General features: G+C 42.9%; 1 protein-coding gene across 1 annotated transcript in view; it reads left to right on the forward strand.

The window, feature by feature from the left end:
• The window catches only part of STIMATE (STIM activating enhancer), a 372,954-nt gene that overhangs the window by 12,557 nt on the left and 337,454 nt on the right, over nt 1–22,943 (forward strand). Inside the window, exons 3-8 of the mRNA XM_075286869.1 lie at nt 604–699; nt 3,199–3,320; nt 5,883–5,995; nt 8,554–8,637; nt 10,620–10,769; nt 15,161–17,623. Coding sequence (XP_075142970.1) covers nt 604–699; nt 3,199–3,320; nt 5,883–5,995; nt 8,554–8,637; nt 10,620–10,769; nt 15,161–15,277 — 682 coding nt within the window. The 3' untranslated portion in view covers nt 15,278–17,623. The remainder of the gene's footprint in view (nt 1–603; nt 700–3,198; nt 3,321–5,882; nt 5,996–8,553; nt 8,638–10,619; nt 10,770–15,160; nt 17,624–22,943) is intronic.

Here is a 22,943-nt window from a genome sequence, read left to right on the forward strand (position 1 = left end):
GGGTTGGCCTGTGGAAGAATGCCTACAGTACTGGACTAAAAGCATATTTAATGCTTTCAGATAGGACAGGGATCCCCAAGGAGCTGCTAAAAGTGCACTTTACGATCGAACTCTGTTCCTACAGACGACCGACTTGCGTAATTTCCAGTCATATAAGCGCCAGAGATACTTCAATATCCACATCTGTATCTGTGACCATTATGTTTATGTAGCAAACCCGAATGGTCAGTCACAGACGGCAAATGCTGAGCTCATCCCTCACTATAGGAAGATGACAAAGTATTTATATTGCGGCCATGTAATGATATGTCTCGCCTTACCAGGACAACTGCACTTAGTTCTTAATGTAAGGCTCTGCTCACTTTCTAAGCTGTAGAGTATCGCTGATTGATCACCTTTATACATAGGTCTGAAGGTCGAGATTATGTAGATACAGTAGGATGGTTATTTCCTATCCTGTATATAAAAAAAAGTGTCTTACACTTTCACAACAAGACAATATGTGATTTATTTTATTTATTTATTATTTTTTATCTTTTGCTTCTTTCTTTGTTGTCTGGATATTCCTATATGGTGGTAATGGTGTCGCCTGTTCTTCTGTAGGTTCCTAGATACGTCCAAACAAGCTATTGGAATGCTGTTCATCCACTTTGCTAATATCTACTTATCAGACCTTACAAGAGAAGACCCATGTTCACTGTAAGATATGGCCTTCATGGCAGTCGTATATCTTTTTTTTACTATTTAGGTTCTTCTGGAAAAAATGTCCTCAGCGCGAGTTTCTGTGTTTTGTCAACTTCTCTTATTGAAAGGGAGTCTACCATTTTATAGAGAAAGCCACTAAGTTCATACATTGCCGCACCTTCTGCAGCCGTTTCTTGTATTGCTCCAGCTTCACAGCAGGCAGTGTGATAAGATAAAAATATAGATAAAATACATTGCTGCTCAAGGTGGTCCTCACCCGTGTTACTTACCTTGAAGTGATGACTTCATGTGCAGCTCGGTGACCATTGCAAACTATCGCTGGCCTCCATGGTGATTCTTGCATGTATGGCACAAGACCATTACAAGGGTTTTCTGGGGATTGCATATTGATAATCTATCTTTCGGATAGGTGATCAGCATGGAGGGATCTGACACCCAGGATCCCCACACATCAGCCAGTTGAAGAAGTTACGGTGCACAAAAGCATTGTGGGCCTGCGTCTTTGACCTCATGTTTATCAGAACATAGTATATAGCAGCAGCTCAGTTCCATTCAAGTGAATGGGGCTAAGCTGCAATACCAATCACAGCCTTTACAAACTGTGCTAGGTATTCAGTGATAAGGCCACCCAAACAAGTGCAGCTTCTTCATACAGCTGATCTGTGGTGGTCCCTGGTCTCCTTTAAAGGGAGTTCCAGGACCCAAATTTAATTGGTATTGATGACCTAGCCAAAGAATAGTTCATCAGTATCTAATCACCTGGGGTCTGGCACCAGGACCTCATCCCAATTAGGTGGGTTTTTTTTTGGCCCCTGGAAGCTATATGGTATGGTATGCTATATAGTAACTAGGTATATGGCAAGAAGCAGCCCTGTTCAAGTGAATGTGAGTGGGGCTGCAATTCCAGATGACCCAACAAAAGTGTACGGATCTCTGTACATTGTATACAGCTTCTGGTCTGTACAGTGTATTAGTGGCACCTGGAACCGCAGCTCTGCTCTCATTCACTTGGCTTCAGGCAGCCAATACACCCGATCAGGGCAGGTGTCGGACTCGGTTCGGTCTGATACCAATGTCCTATCCGGTGGATAGGTCATCAGTATCAATTACCTTCAGGTCCTGAACAACCCCTTGAAGGCCAATGATTGGCTGCATTGGTGATGTGGTTGTGCATGAAGTCTTCGCTGTAGGAACAATAAACAAAGACCAGGCAGGACCACCGGAATGGGGCATGGCCATTTGGTTATTGTATCACATTCGCAAGATTCATTGTTGCAGTATAGAAAAGGGTTACGACACTCTATATAGCCTTGTAAATCATTTATGAGTGTGTTTTGCATAGAATTTTCCTTCCACACATATTTGTCCTGGTAACCTTGGCACGGTGACATCTGATATGACGACGTCAGAGCTTTAATTGTAAGGGACAGGATTGTCTGTAACATAAACAAACATAGTGAATTGGTGATGGAATCTCCATAAAGGTTCCCGGACATGAGTACACAGTTATACATAGTCTCCACAGTAATGGAGTCTATGGGTATTTTTTACTACTTGGTTTACAGTATTGGTGACTTCATGGTCTTTTTCATTGGCCTTTAATCCACATAACGTCAGTAATAATGATCAGCTAGGATTACAGTGTAAGGAAACACACCTATATATATATATATATAGTATATATAACACAGGATCTACCATTCACAGATGGTTATCTACCATCATAAATGATCATTCCCTCTTCTGCTGGAACTAACAGCTTTGTACAGCTCACAGAGCACACTCACAATTAATTCAGGAGCTTTATGAAGACTGAAATATGACCACTAGCCTGTATATCTCCGGCGGTGGTGGAGGCTCATTTACGACTAGGCACGCACCCTCCGCAAGGCCGTGCACCAGCACTGACATGTACACCAGCTGCGGTGAAGCATATCTCTGTATTCTCAGAAGCTCAGACAAGAAAGTTACCCCCATAATTATGTACAGAAAATAGAATAAAAAATCTACAATCAGAAGGGTTTGGGCCCTTATCCTAGGAACCTGTCTGTACGCTGCTGGGCTTAGGGTTTGATACCTTGTGACCCCAGCCCTATCTTTTTATCATGATGCGGTGCAGTTGAATCCAGTAACTGTACACCTCCCACTATTGCACATGAGCAGTGAAGCAATGGACCTTTATATGGCAGATTTGGGGCTCTCCTCCCCAGCACCCAGTTTAACTGCCCCAGATCTGCTGACAGTTTCCCTGTTAGCATTTTATTAGCTTGCATTATAATAATCCGCACGTCTCATTAGATCACTATTTGTGTGTGACCACATTAATCTGCTGTGATAGATGACCAGCCTCAATGTTGGTTGAAACCAGAACACCATCTTACTATTTTATATTCTTTCCTTATCAAACATTTGTATTGATATTTTAGTATAATTTGTGAACAGTTCATGACTAATTCTGTTTTGTTTGTTTGTTTTTTTCTTACCTTTTTCCAGTTATCTAATAAATTTCCTCCTGGATGCCACCCTGGGCATGTTACTTATTTACGCTGGGGTGCGAGCAGTGAGCTGTGTGGTCGAATGGAGACAATGGGACTCCTTAAGGTTTGGGGAATATGGTATGTAGTAAAATAGATTTATTTTTAAACACTAGTTAATGTTGGATAAATACCGTATATACTTGAGTATAAGCCGACTTTTTTAGCACATTTTTCATGCTGAAAAAGCTCTCCTTGGCTTATACACGAGTCAGGGTCCACGGAGCACAGAAAACTGGAAGGGGGAGGTCCTTTAGTGCTACTGCTCTGTGATTGGCTTGTCATGAGGTCACGTGACTATGATGTCTTCAAAGGTCCTGTAGCAACTGGCATGTAACATCTGCAGATAAGGTTGAGTCTAAATCCTAGTAGCTCCGCCCACACCAGAGTCTGATCACATGGTCATGACGTCATCAGAGGTGCTTTAGCACACTAGGATTTAGCATCTTCCCTGCAGATGAGTGGCCAGGATTCATTGTGTCTTATGGAAGATGTTTGTTGTATGGAGGAGAGGAAGCTACAGTAACGTGACACACACAGGGACCTTCCTTTAGTTACTCTGCCTATTAATGTCAGACATTTGGGGTTATTAATTTAGTTTCAGTAACTCCATGTGCCTCACATTAATAGCAGTTAACCCCATCATGTCCCTCATATTAACCCCTGTGTGCCCCATATAAATATTACTAATATGTGAGACACATGAGGGTACTAATGAAGGACCTTAATTATGAAGATACCTAATTATTACCTCCATATGTCCCACATATCAGTAACTCTTATGTGAGGTACACAGGGGGTTAATGTGAGGGACATGATGGGGTTAACTGCTATTACTATCATCCCCATGGAGTTCCTAAGCTGCAATGCACATGACCAGACTTTTTATCTGCAATGGTGCATTTCCCCCCCTCGGCTTATAATCGGGTCGGTTTATACTCGAGTATATACAGTAATCTGAACTAGTAAAACTGAACTATCTATATTGTCTTCTGTGTTGGAGCAAAATTCACTTCCATTATTATGCGGCACGCCAATTAGTAAATTGGGCAAATATCTGGCCCTGCGTGGGCCTAAGGGTCAGCTCTAGCAGACATTCATGGTACTCTCATATAGTTATACGTAATGAATCATAGCTTTATTTCCATACGTCATGAGGCACATAGGGTAAATCTTTGTCCTGCTGTAAATTGAGCCATCATTTTTGCCAGTTTCTGGTATAGATTATAGTATATTTGATTAGCTACAGAGGGCAACCCATCTTCTACTAAGGCGTCATGTAGAATCCCCTACACAAGGCACTGGGGTTAGGTTTAGAACCTATTTACTGCTGACGGACTCTTTTTAGGAAATTCTCTCCCATGATTTAAGATGTACTCTCCTTCCTCCATTCCTGTACCGTGTGTGGTTTGCCTCTTGACTCTTTAGGTTCGGCATGTTCCTGTGTATTTTTTTTTCCCCCCTCCCCTAGCTGTCTGAGTCACTTTTTCCTGTTGTACATCTTCTGGCACGGTGTCAATTGCTGTGAAGTGAGCCAATGTATTAGGTTAGGCCCTGTAAGGAGTGTAGTTGGTGATGCAGAGCTAGAGGTGAACCTTAAGCTCAGATTTGTTATATTACGCTTCTTTTATGGTATATCTCTGTGAGAGGAAGGATCATTGCTTGGGGTGGGTTTGTCCTGCCAGTCATTGCTGTGTTATCAGTTATACCCCATGCTGGTCATTGCCATATTCTCAGTCCTACACTTACACAAGCAAATGTATGTTAAAGGGTTAGATGGAAGGGTCTACCTTTTTACCATGGTTTGATATTGCAGCTCAGCACCATTCAATGATTAGGACTGAGCTGCAGTTCCAGGTTCAACCTATAGACAAATATATTGCTATTGATGTCTCTTTTAAGACCTCCTCTTTAATCTTTTCTTACACAGTAAATCTGGTGTCTGGAAGCCATGTTTGGCCTTTGCAGGTTTTGCCAATGCGCACTCCATCAAGCCAGACATGTATATAAGGAAACCAGGAACCAAAATAGCTGTAGGCCAAGTCATTGTACTTTAGATCTTTAGATCCAAGGCCAATGTTTGTTTATTTCACACTTTTCATCCTTTCATTAGTCTTTAGCCTTAGGCCTCGTGATCACAACCTTTCACATGAGCCGGGTCTGTATTTCAATGGCACTGGCCGCAAATGGGTGATATTAATTTACTACAGTGAGCCTGGGCCGCAAAATAGACAAGAACAGGACTTGGCCACTCTAACATTTGCCCCGGGCTCAAGGCACTATATACGGAATCATAAAAACTGTTGCCCCAAGATATACAGGCAATCCACAGATAGTAGTGAACCGTAGATGTCTAAATCAAAGAGTCTCCTATTATCATGTACATGGAGCTGATATACCCCCAAGCTCCCCTCCCCTACTGTAGAGATAAGCATAGAGGTTTCCACAGGTTAAAAGCAGTGCTGTGTTGTGCACGTCTTGGGCGCCACCGATTTGGAATATGACCTTGCACCACTGTGATGCATAACATGGCCTAAAAAGCTACAGCGGAAATGGCAGAACCGTCAAGACTAACAAAATTAACATTTTCTAAATAAAATGCCAGTTATTATATATAATTTTTTTTTTTTTTTTTTTTTGCAGGAGATCCTTTACAGTGTAAAGCCTGGGTTGGACAGTGTGCACTCTATATTCTTATTATGATGTTCGAGAAGACTGCAATAGTCCTTGTCCTGCTTATACCTAATCTAAAGGAGGTATTGTGCATTTTTTGTGTATTTCAGTGTCCCAAGAGCAATGAAAGTAATCAAAAAACTTTGATTCCATAACTGATGACTTTTAAGTATCACCTCTTGTAGGAAAACCTGTTTGCAACACCAGATGTGATCCGATTTATACTGGTAGCTTAAAGAGGACCTTTCATCAGATCGGGCCCATGCAGTTTTATATACTGCTGGAAAGCTGACAGTGCGCTGAATTCAGCGCACTGTCGGCTTTCCCGATCTGTGCCCGGTGTAAAGCGCTATCGGTCCCGGTACCGTAGCGCTTTAGTGTCAGAAGGGCGTTTCTGACTGTTAGCCAGGAATGTCCTTCTGCCTCGCGGCGCCAATCGCGCTGTGCTGTGGAGCCGGGAGGAACGCCCCCTCCCTCTCCTGATAATACTTGTCTATGGATGAGCTGTGTGAGCAGAGGGAGGGGGAGTTCCTCCCCGCTCCACAGTACAGCGCGATAGGCGCCGCGAGGCAGAAGGACGTTCCTGGCTAACAGTCAGAAACGCCCTTCTGACTGTAAAGCCCTACGGTACTGGGACCGATAGCGCTTTACACCGGGCACAGATCGGGAAAGCCGATAGTGCGCTGAATTCAGGGCACTGTCAGCTTTCCAGCAGTATATAAAACTGCATGGGCCCGATTTGATGAAAGGTCCTCTTTAAGTAAATTGAAGGTTTTTCCTAAACATATTGCTTTAGAAATGTTGCTTGTTTGCCTGCTATGTGAACTTACTCCTCTCATTGTTTACACAGCGTTACCATAACCACGGACCTGTGTGATAAGACAAGTGACGTCACTTACTGCTCTGCCGGCAGATCAATCGTTCAGCTAATTGCAGTTTTGCTGTCATCTCTCTATATAAACACACAGATAACACGGAGTCCGTTCTCTATAAGCATGTGCATATTATCTGATCCGCATAAATTTTGTGATATCTCATAGTGTTGTCCCGTTCAACAAGTGGGGGGAGGGGAGAAATATAAGACATGAGAAGAGACAACAGGCAAACTGCTGAAACAGTGAGATGGGAAAACCGCTTTAAGCAGTTCAACGCTTTTATTGAAATCTGTCTGCTGTGTATACAATGCACACACTTTATAGGTCCTTGGAAAACATCCATGCTCTTACAAAAAGATACGGTCCTAACGGGGTCCTTGAAAGTAACGTTAATAGGTTACGGACTACACATTATAATGCCCTTGTGCACACACTGGTCCCATGAAAAATTGTATGTAGAGTTTGGTATGGAAGAACTTGCAGACAGAAATTCTGACTACCCGTCTTCTTTGAGCTCCACTAAATTAAATTGCTTAAGGCTAAGGCCCCATGTTGCAGAAATGCAGCGGTTTTTTTTTTTTTTGGTTTTTTTTTGCAGATTTGTCTGCCTTTTTTTTTTTTTCAGCCAAGGTCAGGATTAGCTTGAAAAGAAATAGGAAATATAAAGAAAATACTAAGGGCTAGTTCACACGAGGCACGGTATGGCGTATTTCGACAGGCAGACACCGGGGTTGACTCAGCCGCGGAATTCGCCTGAAGAAAGGGCACCTCGCTTCTTTTTTCCGTGAGCGGGAACATGCCGCTCACGGAAAAAAGTAAACTAGCGGCCTACATAGACCTCTATTGTGAGGAGACGGATTCTGACGTGGATTCAGCGCCAAAATCTTCCCCCTTTTGCCCCATGTGAACGAGCCCTTAATGTTTCCCTTATGTTAAATTCACTTCTGACTTTGGCTCAGAAAACCACAGCAAAATCTACAACAAAAAGCGCTGCGTTTCTGTAACATGGGGACTTAGCCTAAGGCTTAGGCCCTGCCTTGCGGAAGCGCAACTTTTTTTTTTTTTTTTTTGTTGTGTTGTTGTTGTTACAGATTTTGTTGCGTTTTTTCAGCCAAAGTCAAGAATGGCTTCAAAAGGAAAGGGGAACATATATAAAGTTCTTATACTTCTACCTTTTGTCAATCTACTCCTGGCTTTGACTCAAAAAAAAAAAAAAAACGCAACAAAATCCGCAACAAAAAAAAGCTGCGTTTCCGCAACGTGGGGCATCAGCCTAAATTGGTTTTCCAGACTTCTAATATGGATGACCTCTCCTTCTGTTAAGTCATCAGTATTAGGTCAGTAGGGGTTAACATCTGGGACCCTCAACGATAATGAGACCTCAGTGTTTGGAGGAGCGCTGTGTCTCCATCACTGAATATTAGTACATTGTAGTGGGACTGTGCTTGGTATTGCAGCTCAGCCCCATTCACTTGAAAGGCTCTGAGCTGCAAACAGACACCTTGATGAATTAAATTGATGTGTCTGGCCTGTGAAGCGGAGGCAGCACTACCACTAAACAGACAAAAGGGGTATTGCGAAGATTACATGTAGACGACCTATCCTTAAGACAAGTGGATATGGAGAGGATGTCCAATGGGCTCAAATACAAATGCATTTTATATATGTAAACTGTGTATTATCTATTTTTGCATTATACAAAATGGGTTGAACTCTCTAAAACACACCAACAGATTCTAATGCTTTCAATGTCTCTTCTCATATAGGTGGCCATGATAAGGCCTGTTACTTTTCCGAACCCAGAGGTGGAGTTGGCCATTGTGATGCTTATTGTGCCCTTCTTCGTTAATGTAAGTTATTTTCATCAATGTGATGAAAGAAGCCACTTGTGTGTGTATATATCATTGAATTATAGTGAATTATATGTCCATGTGTCTATCACTAGGTAATATAGTGTTTATTACATTGGTATGTGTGTGTTATAAGGTCCTGGGACTGGTCAGGAGAGACCTTTTCTTCCTGTGATGACCGGATCAGGCTCTGCCATTTTATGAGCCAGTCTAGCAACATGTTCTTTGAAGTAATACAGGCCGGGTTTATTGTTTAACAACTCCTGTCACTACCAGAACTCACTCGGGCCTAAGAGAGCTGGGATTGTGACCAGAGTTAACCTCAGCAAAGTTGGGGCAAGAATTGTTCTATCTCCACTCTGGAAAGCTGAATACCTCTTCAGTTTTCCACAGTGGAAATAGAACCATTCATGCCCCAACTTTCCCAGATGAGGATGAAGTAACTTATTCCTTAGCTCCAGGAGTCGAGGGATGGGGGGCTAAGCAGAAGCGAAGGGCTTCACATTTCAAAAAAATCTGTACTTTGTGTTTGCCCTATGAATCCATTACCTGTGAAGTGTTTGTGCCCGACTGTTAGGGAGACGTGAGTGAGGTTCTTGTTGGCCCTGGCAGGTGAGTGGTGGTGGCAGTGTGTAGTTGGTGTGAGTTATGCCCAATTTCAGCCTGAGTGAAGAGTGAGTGCAAGATTGAGTGAGTGATAGCCACATCCATGTCACATGCTGTTATGGTCTGTACGTGACAATGTTGTTTTTATAGATGATATCTTAAGAATATTTTTCAAAATTAACCAAATCCTCAGGGAATAAGGTCTCTTCCAGTGGAGAGCGCCAGAACTGGGGTAGGGAGTACTCAGTAGGGGGGAAAAATATGCAGAGTTGGTCTCCAGCGCCGCCTAGTGGAGATAGATATCCTTTGAGTCAGTTTCAAACATTTTAAGTTCATGCAAACTTTTTTTTTTTTTTTTTTTTTGTTATGCAGAAAAAATTCTGCTTCAAGTTTTATGAATAGATTTTTAAAACAGATTTTGAAAGCCTTTTTTGGCAAGCATACAGGGCTCAGTTACCTAGAACCTTTAGTGTTGTCTGCAAAAGTGATCTTTGGGTTTAGGCCCCACGGTGAAGAAACACAGCGTTTGTGACAACTGCAGAAAAACAGCGGGCAAAAATGTCGCATTTTACAAAACCAGGGGAGTGAAATATCATCAATCTCATCCACACATTGCGGCAAAAAAGAGCTGTGAAAAAGCTGCATTTCCAAAAACACAGAATGTTAATATTAGCTGCGGAACCGTGAGCGGTTTCCATGTAGCAAAATCTTAAACACCTCATCACATTGAGCATTGAGGGTTTTTTTTTTTTTCATGTCTATAGTAGTTTTAGGCAGAATCCAACTGAAGTTAGGGCAGGTTTTGGCAGCCTCCCTCCTGAAGTTAGGGCAGGATGCTTTTTTTTTTCTGCTAGCAGAATTAAAATCTTTCACCGATTCCCATTGAAGTGGATGGGGGGATATGCTTCAAAATCTACTTCAAAAACTTTTTTTTTTTGTTTTTTTTTTCTCCAACCTATCAGTATGTCTTTGTAGAATGGGAGGAAATCCACGCAAACACGGGGAGAACATACAAACTCTTTGCAGATGTTGTTCCCGGCGGGTTTCAAACCCAGGACTCCAGCGCTGCAGTGCTAACCACTGAGCCACCATGTTTCCCCTGCTTCAAAAACTGTTTATACATACCCTAAGAGGCTAAACCAAAAGCCTTCTCCAAAAGGGAAGCCATCTGCAGACAGCTTTTATTTCGGAGTTCCTGCCCTTCTATTAATTGGCACTCTACAGAGACACAGTTTTTTCCTAGCAGATCACTAACCTTCAAAATAAATCAATAAACAGATATTTTCTTTTTCATTTTTATTCTAATTTTTGCTTATATAATTTTTGCTATACAATTTCTGGCTCAGTTCCACATACGCTGTCTTTTATACCTACAGGCATTAATGTTCTGGGTGGTGGACAATTTTCTAATGAAGAAGGGCAAGACAAAAGCCAAAACAGAAGAGAAAGAAGGGAGCCCAGAGTCCAGGAACGGTAATAAGGTCCGGTATCGGCGGGCAGCCTCATATGATGATTCTGAATCTGAAGTGAGTTTGTTACATTTTCTTATTATGCTAAGATTGAAATCCAATGACTTTGTTCAGATTGAAAGACACGGCCCATGTCATAGTTGCATTTCCCGGATTGACCACGGCTTCATTCTCACATTGTTGTGATTTCACTTCTGGATTCAGTCTGAGATCAGTGGTTGTCACTTGAATGGTGTTTCAACAGTCTGAAACCTACTTTATTGCTCCAATTAATGTCATTTCTTGCACATGCTCATGGCAACTGTGTAAGTGGCCATTTTTTTGTGGCCGCAGGCATGCACAGGTGGCTCGGCCCGATGGCAGTGCCGACTATGCTTGCATAGAAGATTGAAACCCAGGACGGAAGAAGACATCGCGGGAAGGGCGTTCCAGAAGAAGATAGAGGTGTCATTGGAGATTTCTCTCGCAGTATTGGGGACCGCCCCCAGTGATGCGAAAGAACTCCTTTGCATACCGAAGAAAATCTGTATTTCTACCAAACGGCAGCGCGGAGAAGAATAGCATTTCTTAAGGCCATTCCTACGTGTTAGTCAGAAAAAAAGGTATCCAATGATAGGATCCCTTTTAAGAATAATAATAATAATAATATATTTTATATAGTACCAACATATTCCGCAGCGCTGTACAATTTGTAGGGTTCAAGTACAGACAAAAAGATATATTATAAAGAAATAGTCACTTCACACAATGGGACTGAGGGCCCTGCTCACAAGAGCTAACAATTTATGAGGTAGAGGTGGTGACGCAAGAGGTAGCAGGGGTGACATCGGAAGTAGCATTGCTTATAGAGCGTGGGAGGTTCTGATAATAGAGGGTGTAAGTTTTAGGTCATTGAGTGAGCGGAGAGCATGGGTTAGGCGATAGAGATGAGGGAGGAAACCTATGGAGGTGCGGCATTATGGAGAGCCTTGTGGATGAGGGTGATAACTTTATATTGTATTCTGTAATGAATAGGCAGCCAATGTATTTATTGGCATCTCTGTAGCGTCTAGACCAGGGGTGCTCACACTTTTTCAGCATGTGAGCTACTTTATTAGCTGACCAAGGCAAACGATCTACTAGGGTGGGCCGGGGCGGACCTGTGGGTGGGGCTGGGGCAGGCCTATGGGCGGGGCCAGATGGATTATGGGCGGAGCAAGTGTCTGTGGGCGGGGCCAGACAGATCGTGACAGCAGCGTTCTGTGGCTGCCCAGGGATCCCCGCTGTCTGCTTCTTCACAGCGCAGGCTGAGAGTTATCTCTGGACACTGGCAGGCTGGGGCTGTGGCAGCCCCGCCTACCAGTGTCCGGAGATGACTCTCAGCCTGCACTGTGAACAAGCAGACACCGGGGATCCCTGCATCCCGCGATCGACCCATACGTCCTTTGCGATCTACCAGTAGATCGTGATCAATGTATTGGGCACCCCTGGTCTAGACTGATAGATGAGCCTGTGGCTGCTGCATTCAGAATAGATTGTAGAGGGGAGAGTTTAGTAAGGAGGTACAGTAGTCAAGGCGAGAATGAATCAGTGGTAAGTGATGCAGAAAGATGGAGGTTGAGGTGCCTTTTAAGGGTATGTTCACATGTGGAGGATATGCTGCATATTATCTGTCCAGTTATGGACCCACAAATTATAGTCATGTGAATGGGGCTTTACAGGGCTTTCAATAATGCAAATAACTTGTTTGAAATGTAAAGGTCTCTGCATTTAGTACTTTTGAACAATTAATGTTCACTATTTACATTACACAGGATCTGTTTTATGGTGACCGTGCAATGTTATTACAGCCGGTACTAATATCACATCTGCTATAAAACAGATGCTGTGTGATATAAATAGTGAGGGGACCCAAGACAGTATTATATGCTCCACAGTAGGCCCACCACACAGTATTATATGCTCCACAGTAGCCCCCCCGACAGTATATGCTCCACAGTAGGCCCACCACACAATATTGTATGCTCCATAGTAGCCCCCCCCAGGATTATATGCTCCACAGTGGCACCCACATACACACAGTATTATATGCTCCTCAGTACGTACCCCCCAGTATTATATGCCCTTTAGTACGCCCACCACCTCTTTCCCAGTATTCTATGCTGTCATATTATACTTAGCCATGAAGAGCCGCCAGTGTCGTCCTCCTTTTGATTGTGGGCGCAGATGACTTACATCATCATGCCTGCATTGGGGCAGAGGTCACACTCTGCAGTCAGTGTAGGCCGCAGTTCACGGTTGACCGCTTTCAGCTCTACGTGCATCTTGGTATGTTTATAACTTGAACTTGATGGGCTTGTGTCTTTATCCAACCTTATCTACTATTTTACCAGAAACTGCCCCTGCACAAGAGCGGATCTGTTTCTGGGGGCAGAAAACACCTTTTTTATGAAGCCAGACAAGCCTTTTTTAAAATGTTAGCATTTACATGTTCTCTAATTTATAGCAAGAACGTTGAAAAACGAACCTCCTAATCTCAATGACGAGTGCCCTGGTGTCAGGGCTGGCTGTTCGGGTTGCTATTTTCAGCAGGAATCTGCATTACAATTCAAATCAAGCCCAGAAAACAATGCCATCAGTGTTTCTTAGGACAGTGGCATAGCTGGAGGCACAGTTAGCTTGGCATACGTTCCTCTGCTTCCACCTTTTGTCTTGTGAGAAGGTTTAAAGCCTAAAAAAGGGAAGGTATGGCCCTAAGTGTTAACGTCTTGTCTGTAGGAACATTGCCGATTCAGCCTTGACTGATGAATCCACAATAAGATCGCCTCCTCCACATCCCTTCAGAAACAATGTTGTCTTGTATTCTGCCATATGTTTCCCATACTGATGTTTTCTCTTTGCCAAGTACAGCTTCTCGTATAACGTTCCCCCTCCAAGTTATTGTAGGCAAATAGACCACATGAAAATAGTCATCTTTACTGATCTTCTGACCACTATTAGCATCAGGAACATTAGGCCCTGCTCCTTGTCCTTGCATGGTGCTGCATATCTGGGCATACGTTGGATAGTAGAATTAGGGAACAAATAGGATCTACATATACTCTATACACAAAAAAAACCTAATGCATCAAAGAGGAGTTGTTGGAATGGAATTAAACTTTGTCTGACTGTAATGATATACGTAAGTAAGTCAAAAAATAAAGCAGAAGAAAGTTGTTTGAGGAAAGTTGTACAATTGAGGAGGCTCTTGTACACTATTAGACCACCTCTAACCTGACTACTAGAATAGATACGCTTGGTCATGGAGGCCTATAGGGTCTGTATGATAGCCTGTGACACACAGATGTCCTACAGCTGTCCGTCATATCATCACCACTAGGGGTGACCGACTCCCCAGATGATCACACTAGTAGTTGGGGCAGTATGGCTCTGCAATGAGGCCTGTATACCTGAATCTGATTATACCTGGATTTATTGCTAAAGATGATCCGTGTATATTCTGTAGCAATCCAGGTTTCTCATTCACAACACCACTGCAAACAGAAAGGAGAGTGGCTGACTGGCAATGGCAGGACACACAGTCAGCTCATGACACCAAATGTCCTCCTGATAAGTGCCTGGAAATAGTCTGGGGGGAAACCGGGATGTATAATGAAGGTGGATAGGCCGGGGGAGCTGCCTGTGCTTGTCACTTCATCAAATGATCCGTTCTACTGGTGGTCTGTCTGGGCCTTGCAGAGCCTTTACTCCATGTGTCCATTCCCCTATGTATCCACTTCTCCCAACAGAGAGATATATATATATATATATATATATATATATATATATATATATATATATATATATATATATATATATATATATATATGTGTGTGGATAGATGGATGGATAGATATTCTAAACAAAAAAAAAATAACATATACACACTACCTATATATAAAGAGTCTACATGGATTTGTGTGCACCACTGGCTTCATCATTTACATGCCTAAATGTACAATTATTTAATATTGCTGGGTCTGTCTTCATGTCTATATGTTCCAAAAATCAGGGCCCCAGTGATAACGTAGCATATTGATAAGTAAGCAGTGCAGCCAGTCAGGGGTGTAACTTGAGGGGATGCAGAGGGTGCAGATGCATCGGGGCCCATAAGCCAAGGAGACCCACAGATTACCCTAAACCCAGTGGTTCTTAACCTTGTTTGAAGTTCCGAACCCACCAGTGTCATATGCACATTCACCGAACCCTCCTTTAGTGATAAATCACATATGATTTTTTTTCCCCAAATTCCTAGGTATATGTTTTGTTTTTTTTATTTGTTTTTTTATTTACTGGTATACAAAATGAACCGTGCATAGGGCCTAGGGTGATTGTTTATGCATATAGCTGTATCCCAAGCTCAGTGTCTGCTTCTCATTTTGCTGCTCCACATCTGACCTTTTCTTTCTCTCTCTTTTTTTACCCAATAGATTCTCATTTCAGCAGATGATGAGATGGAGGAGTCCGATGTGGACGAGGATCTCCGCAGATTAACAAATTCCAAGTCTGTTAAGAAAAAGAAGCACCGCTTTGGCCTGCCCGTATGATATTCCTCTAGGTTTTGCACAATTCTGCCTCCATTGAACTGAGGTTTACAGGAGAAAACAAGGTCTGGCTCTTTGGCACAAGAATTCTTTGAGCCACTACCTCTACTGTCTTGTCTGCATTCAGAGATGGAGGGGGTACAGACCGTGTGGTTTTTATTAGCAGTCTGAACACTGCAGAATGGGCGCCGGACTTAGCAGTACAAGCTGCTGCCCACTTCTGTACCTACTGCAGATACCTGTTCTTTACAGAGATCAAGGTCAATAACTGTCTGTTGGCATATTTCTAATCTGACTGCTTGCTCCATCATTTTCCCATTTGATTTGTTACATTTTTTATTATTCATGCCGCCAGAAGAAGGAGAGTATTTTAATTGCCCCTCTCTAACTCTAGCCTCATGCCTGGTACCAGTTCTACACGTGATAGTATGGCGAGGGCATGTTCTTTTTGCTTGATGCCATCTCCTCTGATCCTTGTCGGGCTGCAGTGCTGTTGATCAGAATGTGAGGTCTATTCCCAGTGGTGTCTGTGCTGGTGTCAGTAATACAGGACACTGGGCACAACCTTCTCTTAGCATTCCATTATATTCCTTTCTATGCATTAAAACATTTTAAAAAGGCCTGCGATGCCATCTTGGCTTGTGCCAATGCTACGTAGTAACCAGTTTTCAGTTCCCAGTGATCTCCCGGCTTTGTTCTGCGGGGACTGGATTATTTTCATTTGGCTTATTAGATAGGAGGTTCCTAGGGCTCTATGGCTTTACATGTTCATATACAACACTTGGCTTGGAAATGCAGGCGTTGCTGTCTCACCTGGGCCGTTACATGAAGGTGCCCGAGTCACATAGTAATGCAATAATTCTATAACTGGTAGGGGGCGCTGTGTTAGGTTTGGCATTGGGACCCAATCCCTGTTATTACAGTATCATTAATGGCATTCTACTAATATGTGCAAAGGGTTTGTACCTTGACATAAACATATCTAATAAGCGGGGGAGCGAACTGCTGGGACCACCACTGATCCAATGTAAATGTGTATGCATGCTGCCACGCCATGCACTTGTGGTGGATTGCAGAAGAGAAGCCACTTCTCCATCTCCAGCTGTCCTATAGAAGTGTATGGATTACCAGTGTGCAAATCGGAGTATTTTGGACTCTTAATCATGGCTGTGGGGTCTCAGCAGAGATTAAATAGAGGATAAGTTTATTTTGTGGTACAGCTTTAACTTCCATTATTCAGCTTTGTGCTTAAAGGGGTTGTCCTCGACACCCCTTAGGATAGATAGGTCCTTAACTTGGTGGAGGTCACACCGGTTCCTGTACCGATCAGCTGTACAGCAGAGTGTATAGAGCTAGAAGCAGCGAGGGCTCCATACTGTGCAGTGGCTGAATGTGGCTGTTACAGCTCAACTATTTATTTCAAGGGGAGTTGACTCTTCACAGTACACTCGGGCCCCTAGACAGTGTACAGAGCATCTGGTAACAGCAGATCGGTGCAGTCTTAGATAACCCCTTTAATATATTACCTTTAACCATAGACCTTACACCTTCATACATAGAACACTAACATTTTTGGAAAAAAAAAGGCTTCTTGCTGCAGATCTGTATACACAAGTGACTTGATACCGAGTTCTCATGTAGAATCTCCAGATCAAACTGACCTTCTGAACAATGGCTAAAGTAGCCCTCTGACTTCTAGAGCCTGTGACATCCAGACTATTGCATCACCCCTCTCCTAATCTTATATGGAAGACTCTGCCTTAACTTTCTTTTACTGTTACAGTCACCTCTAAGTTAGATCATTCCCAGACTCCTTTGCTGGCAGGGGAGGGTTGCAGGCTATTGCTGTGCAATGCATTGCTCCCCCTTCTGGTAGCTCAGGGGTTCTGCACTATGTCTAGTGTTGTTTTGAGCCTTTTTAATTTATATTTTCATACAAATAAAAAAAAAAGTTTCTTTTTTTCTGCAAAAGGTCAAAAAGGGTGACAGAAAATGTTTTGTCTACTTTTATTTTTCATACGTTCTCTTGTGTTACCTGGAATACGCTGGAAGTACAAAATCTGATGGTTTTTTCCCATTGCGTTTCCGTCTGAGAGTATTTCCGTTTTGGTCTGGTATTTTGCACATCATTTTACAAGGACACATTCTGCTATACATATGCTTAGTATGTAGATAATGTTTTTCAGGGATTCTTAACCCGTCCTGCCAAATAAAGCCCCAATCCTATAGTAAAGCATTGGTGGGGGTTTGGCGGACATGGTTACAGGAATGTGTTACATTGCTAAGTGCTTTTCCATGCGGGATCAGTGTATGAGATGAGTGGACTTTTTAATAACCTGTGAGCTGGGGGTAATGTTAAGATTTTTCTCCCCCTCCCCCCTTATATTTCCTCAACATAAATACAAGTTTCCAAATATTCATCGCCTGTTTTTGTATCTGTGTCTGAAGCTTTTTCATTTACAAGGTTGTTTGGGTTTCACTGGCGTCTGGTTCTAGATTTGCCAATTTCCATGTGGAGAAATAGCCGCTGCCCTTACTAGATGTGAAAATGAAGGTTTGCACTACTATACTGTCGAGTACAAATATTCCAAACACACTGAAACTTACTGCTGATGAAATGTAGTGTTAACGGGAGTCTATCCTTTGAAAAACTCATTTTCAACAAAAGCCATGTTGGAATAGCCTTTAAAAAGGCTATTCTACTCCTATCTTTACTTCTCCTGTTTCTTCTGGTCTGTTAATGAAGATCATGGAGAGCATCGGGAGAATGTTCCACCAGCTCCCTGAACAACCCTGCGTCATACCTGTCCACCGCTCCTTTCATGCTTGTGCTCCATCCCTTCCTCCTCTTCTACAGAACTTGTGCCTTGCAAAAGACCTTGACGCCGCGCTGTACCTGTCTAAAATCTTGTGCATGCGCAATCCGCTCAGGCATGCGCAGTTGACTCTGCCCAAACTCACAGTGGCTGAGTGGCCATTTTGTGGTGGTCTGCTACACCAGACTACCATCATGTAGTGGTCTGGAGAACTGAGCATATGAGCGCAGTAGTTTGTGTAGCTGACCACCACAAAATGGCCGTTTGGGCATGCGCAGTCAGCTCTGCAGTCCTATCTAATATTTGGAAAGAAATCTGGTAAGCAAAGTGGAGAAGGGACAAAAGAGCAGGATGGATCCGGCACATAGAGGACTAAAACCTTTGACCTCTGGATGGATCTGATTGACATGAGGACCAAGGTGGGAAGACTTGTCACTGATCAGGTCCTGTATAAAGGCAGCAATAACCACCAGTATATACTGTACCATCTCTATGGAGTCACCAGTGTTCCCCATCACTATGACCTACTGTAGTCCACAATAAAAAATAAGATGGGAACAGAAGAGAGATGGCTGGAATCTAGAAATGTCTATTTGTGAGGTGCGGTACGGATCTAACAATGCACCATTTATGCTAGGTTCACACTAGCGGTCGAGTTTCTGTCCTTTGGGTCCAGTACTTATGCTGCATATTATCATATAAAAAAAATAAAATCCAGGAGATGAACACTACAACTCACACATGTGTAGTCACCTATACCATTACAAAGTGGTCAGTGCGCACTTTCAGTTTTGCTGGTATCTTCCGTTGTTCCAGAGATATCGGTGCTATTAGTTTTGGCTACTGACATCGCTGCACTGTTTTAGGGGGTCCATCTTACAGCTCAAGTCCGCGTGCCCCAAGACGTCTAGAGTACATCTCAAGCCTTTTATTTTCAAATCCAATAAAAGATGCACCTCTTGTAATGATATGACATGCCTTGTCTTAGAGGACTTTTTTAGGCTGAGGCGTCGCATTGCAGAAACACAGCTTTTTTTTTTTTTTTCCCTGTTGCGTTTTTTTGATACAAAAGGAATAAAAAATATCTAGGAAGTTCTTATTCTTCTCCTTCCTGCTCCTGGTTAAAAAAAAAAAAAAAAAAAAAAATGCAGTAAAGAGGACCTTTCATGGTTTGGGGCACAGGCAGTTCTATATACTTCTGAAAATCAGACATTGTGCTGAATTCAGCACACTGTCAGCTTCCCCGATCTGTGCCCCGGGTAAAGAGCTATCGGTGCCGGTACCGTAGCTCTTTACAGTTAGAAGGGCGTTCCTGATAGTCTGTCAAGAACGTCCTCCTCCACAGCAGCGCCTATCGTGCTGTACAGTGTGAGCGGGGAGAAACGCCCCCTCCCTCTGCTCACAGTGCTCGTCCATAGAGGAGTATTATCAGGAGGGGAGGAAGCGTTCCTCCCCGCTCACACTGTACAGCGCTGCTGTGGAGGAGGACGTTCTTGACAGACTGTCAGGAACGCCCTTCTGACTGTAAAGAGCTACGGTACCGTGACTGATCAGGGAAGCCAACAGTGCGCTTATTTCAGGGCACTGTTGGCTTTCCAGCAGTATATAGAACTGCCTGTGCCCCAAACTATGAAAGGTCTTCTTTAAGCAGTTTTTGTTTTCTACTTCCTTCCTTCCAGAAGCCATGATGTTTTTCATATTCCCATCACAAAGTCATATAAGGGTTTGTTTCCCGCAGGACAACTTGCTTTTTTTTTTTTTTTTTTTTTTTTTTTTTTAATGCAGGGGGGCAACTGAAGCACAGAGTTAGCCCCATCTTTGTAACAGTCAATAGCGGTCACAGGAGATAAACTACTCATTCTGATGTGTCTGCTGTGTGTGACAACATGACATCAAATGTTATTATATGGACCAAACTATTAGGACACCTAGAGATTACATTTACAGGAGTTTTTATGAAATCCCATTCTAAATCCATATGGATTAATACGGAGTTGCTCCTCTATTTCATTTGCAGCTGAAACAGCTTCCATTTTTATGAGAAGGTGTTCTAAGAGCGTCTGAGAAGTTTTGCCCTTTTATCGAGAAGAGCATTTGAGAGGGCCTGGCTTACAATCTTTCTTCTAGTTTATCCCATGGGTGTTGGATAGGGTTTAGGTCAGGAATCTGTTCAGGCCAATTTGGTTCTTCCAAACCAGACTCATGCTTTTTTTGGACCTTGCATTGTTCACTGGGGCACAGTCATACAAAGGCCTCCCAAACTGTTACCACAACGTTGGGAGTACAGATGAGCGAAGTGATACCGAACAAATGCTGATTTGCCTCAGACAAACAAAAATGGCCACATCCACATGTTGAATAAGAAATTCTGAAGAGACTGGAAGATACTGTGTGATATTCTAGCACCACCTGACAACTTCATAGACCGTGGTAAGTGGAGTGCAGTGCTGATGTCTTATACACTATATATGGTGGGCCACAAGTCATTACAGTAATGGTGGAAATCGTGAAGGGTGTGTGTATCAACTCACTGCATCATACACCGCACTCTTTTCTGAAGAGCTTACAATTGCAAGCAATACTTAGGAATATGAGGAGAATTTAGTCAGATAAAAGCAATTACAGTCAGATTAGTGATAAATATGTGCAGCTGCATACAGTGCTTAAACATTCAACTCCCGCTAGTGAAAAATCTTGTCTGAAGGCTTTTATTGGGGCAAGAGTTTAATTTTTTTCCATTAAATATGTACTAATTGCTATTCTGACAGCAAAGTGCTGATTCAGTATATATAGTTAAGCATTTTTTTTTCACCTAAAATACAGTCTAACAATATAATCTGTGCAACAAAAAAGAAAACTTTTAGCCTTCACTAATCTAAAAAAAAAAAGTCTGTTAATGTTTTTTTTTTTCTGCTCACAGAGTAACAAACTATTAATCTGAAAAAATGTTTGGTTCTTGAGCTTTTTTTTTGTTGTTGCTGCTCAAACTCATATATAGTATTGCAGCATATGCAAGTTTTTTTCTTTTTCTTTTTAAATCCAATAGTCAAGCAGTTTTTTGGTTGTTCATCCAAAGTACAGTCTCACAGACTGCACTATTGCCAGTAACGGGCCCTATTTACTTACCTCTCCTGGCTCTGAGCAGGCTTCGGACCTACTTGTGTGATGTCCCTGACCGGGGCCTGCATCCTTATGCATCACAACGCAGGCCCCGAGTCACGAATCAGATGGCCAACATCAGCAGGGAGTGCAGTGGAACCAGGGATAGGTAAGTAACCATTCCGCCAGGTCTCTAATTATTATACTCAGAGTATAATAATTGTCCACCACGGGACATCATACTGTGTGCACAGGGGCCACTATGGGTCATAATAGTGTGTGCAGGAATGCAGGGGGGTGGATTGGTTGGTCAGGGTCTTCAGCGTTGGTCAGGGGGCCCCTCCATTCCTAGTTACGCCACTGGTGGTGGAGGTAGTAGTGGCAGGGGGTGTGGTACCACTACTGGTAGTTCTGGTAGGTGCACTAGGGATGGAAATTATTAGGGTGGAATGTTCCCTCCAGTTGTAGGAAATAATCTTCTTGCTCGATAGTGGTCTAATAGTGTCCCCTCCCACACTGTTACTGTAATTTATATCATACTTACAGATCACTGATGTGGTGCCCAATAACCTGCTCTGTCAAACGGCATTTGTCATCTTGTATTCTGCTCTGGAACCTAAACTATGGTCCTGCTGGGATCCAGGAGGAGAATAGAAGATGCAACATTCAATGTCTTAGAATAGGTCCTAGGATCCACATTAGTGATCTGTATGTATAATATTATTATAGATCAGAACACAGGGGGAGGGGGAGCCTGAAGGTCCTCCCAACACTGGGGGCTCTGGGGGAAATGTGAAACGCTAGGCTTGGAGGCAAACAGTGGTGCAGTTTGGTATTCATTTTGCCTCATCACACATGCAGCCCTGAATCGGACACCTATCACTAATCCTATGTGGTTTAAAACTCAGTACAATCCCTTTAACATATCTTGTAACATTTCTCAAACTTTGTAAAGCTGTTCACATTAAAATGTATTATTTGCTAGTGAGAACACCAGACCCCTATATTTATTCAGACCCCGATCAGTTCACAAATCAGGAAGTCCTATTGCTCAAGATGGCTACTCTAACCTCTGTCCTCTAATGCCCTTCCCTAACCATGCCACTGACTGCAAGAACACGCACAAGAACAGACATACTGACATGTGGAGAGCCCAAACCAGATCACCATGGACGGCTTGCATACTGGGGGACATTTACAAATAACATAAGGCATACCCCTCTTATAAAGGCCCAGTTGTGGTAATCTCAGAGGATGTTGGGAGCCATAATATGTTTTTGCACAACTACAAAGTTGCAGGGAGCCATGTGTATTTAAAGAGGACCCTTCATGTCCTCGTGAATTAGCGGTTTTACACACCTCTATAAAGGCGACCGTGCACTGAATTCAGCACACTGTTGACTTTCCCATTCCTCACAACCTAGCAATGACGCTGAACTGTGAGCAATGCCCTTCTGACTGTGGGGAGATATTGGTGCTGAAACTAATGGCACCAATATCTCCACCACCAAGGCACTTACCTGGAAATCTGACACGTTTCATAGTGGCTATGCAATGTAATGAGTACCAAGGCCCCTTAACTTATCAGTGGGGGTCCCTGGTGTCAGATCCACACTGATGTCTTACTAATAACCTATCCTGATGATAGATCACCATCAAGAAACCCCTTTAAATGTAGATGTCACATATCCGTAAAGGGGTAATGCACAATTATACCGCATGCGTATACACAGAGTGGCCACTTTTATTAGAGA

The sequence above is a fragment of the Leptodactylus fuscus genome, chromosome 9 (assembly GCF_031893055.1).
Source record: "Leptodactylus fuscus isolate aLepFus1 chromosome 9, aLepFus1.hap2, whole genome shotgun sequence".
NCBI lineage: Eukaryota > Metazoa > Chordata > Amphibia > Anura > Leptodactylidae > Leptodactylus > Leptodactylus fuscus.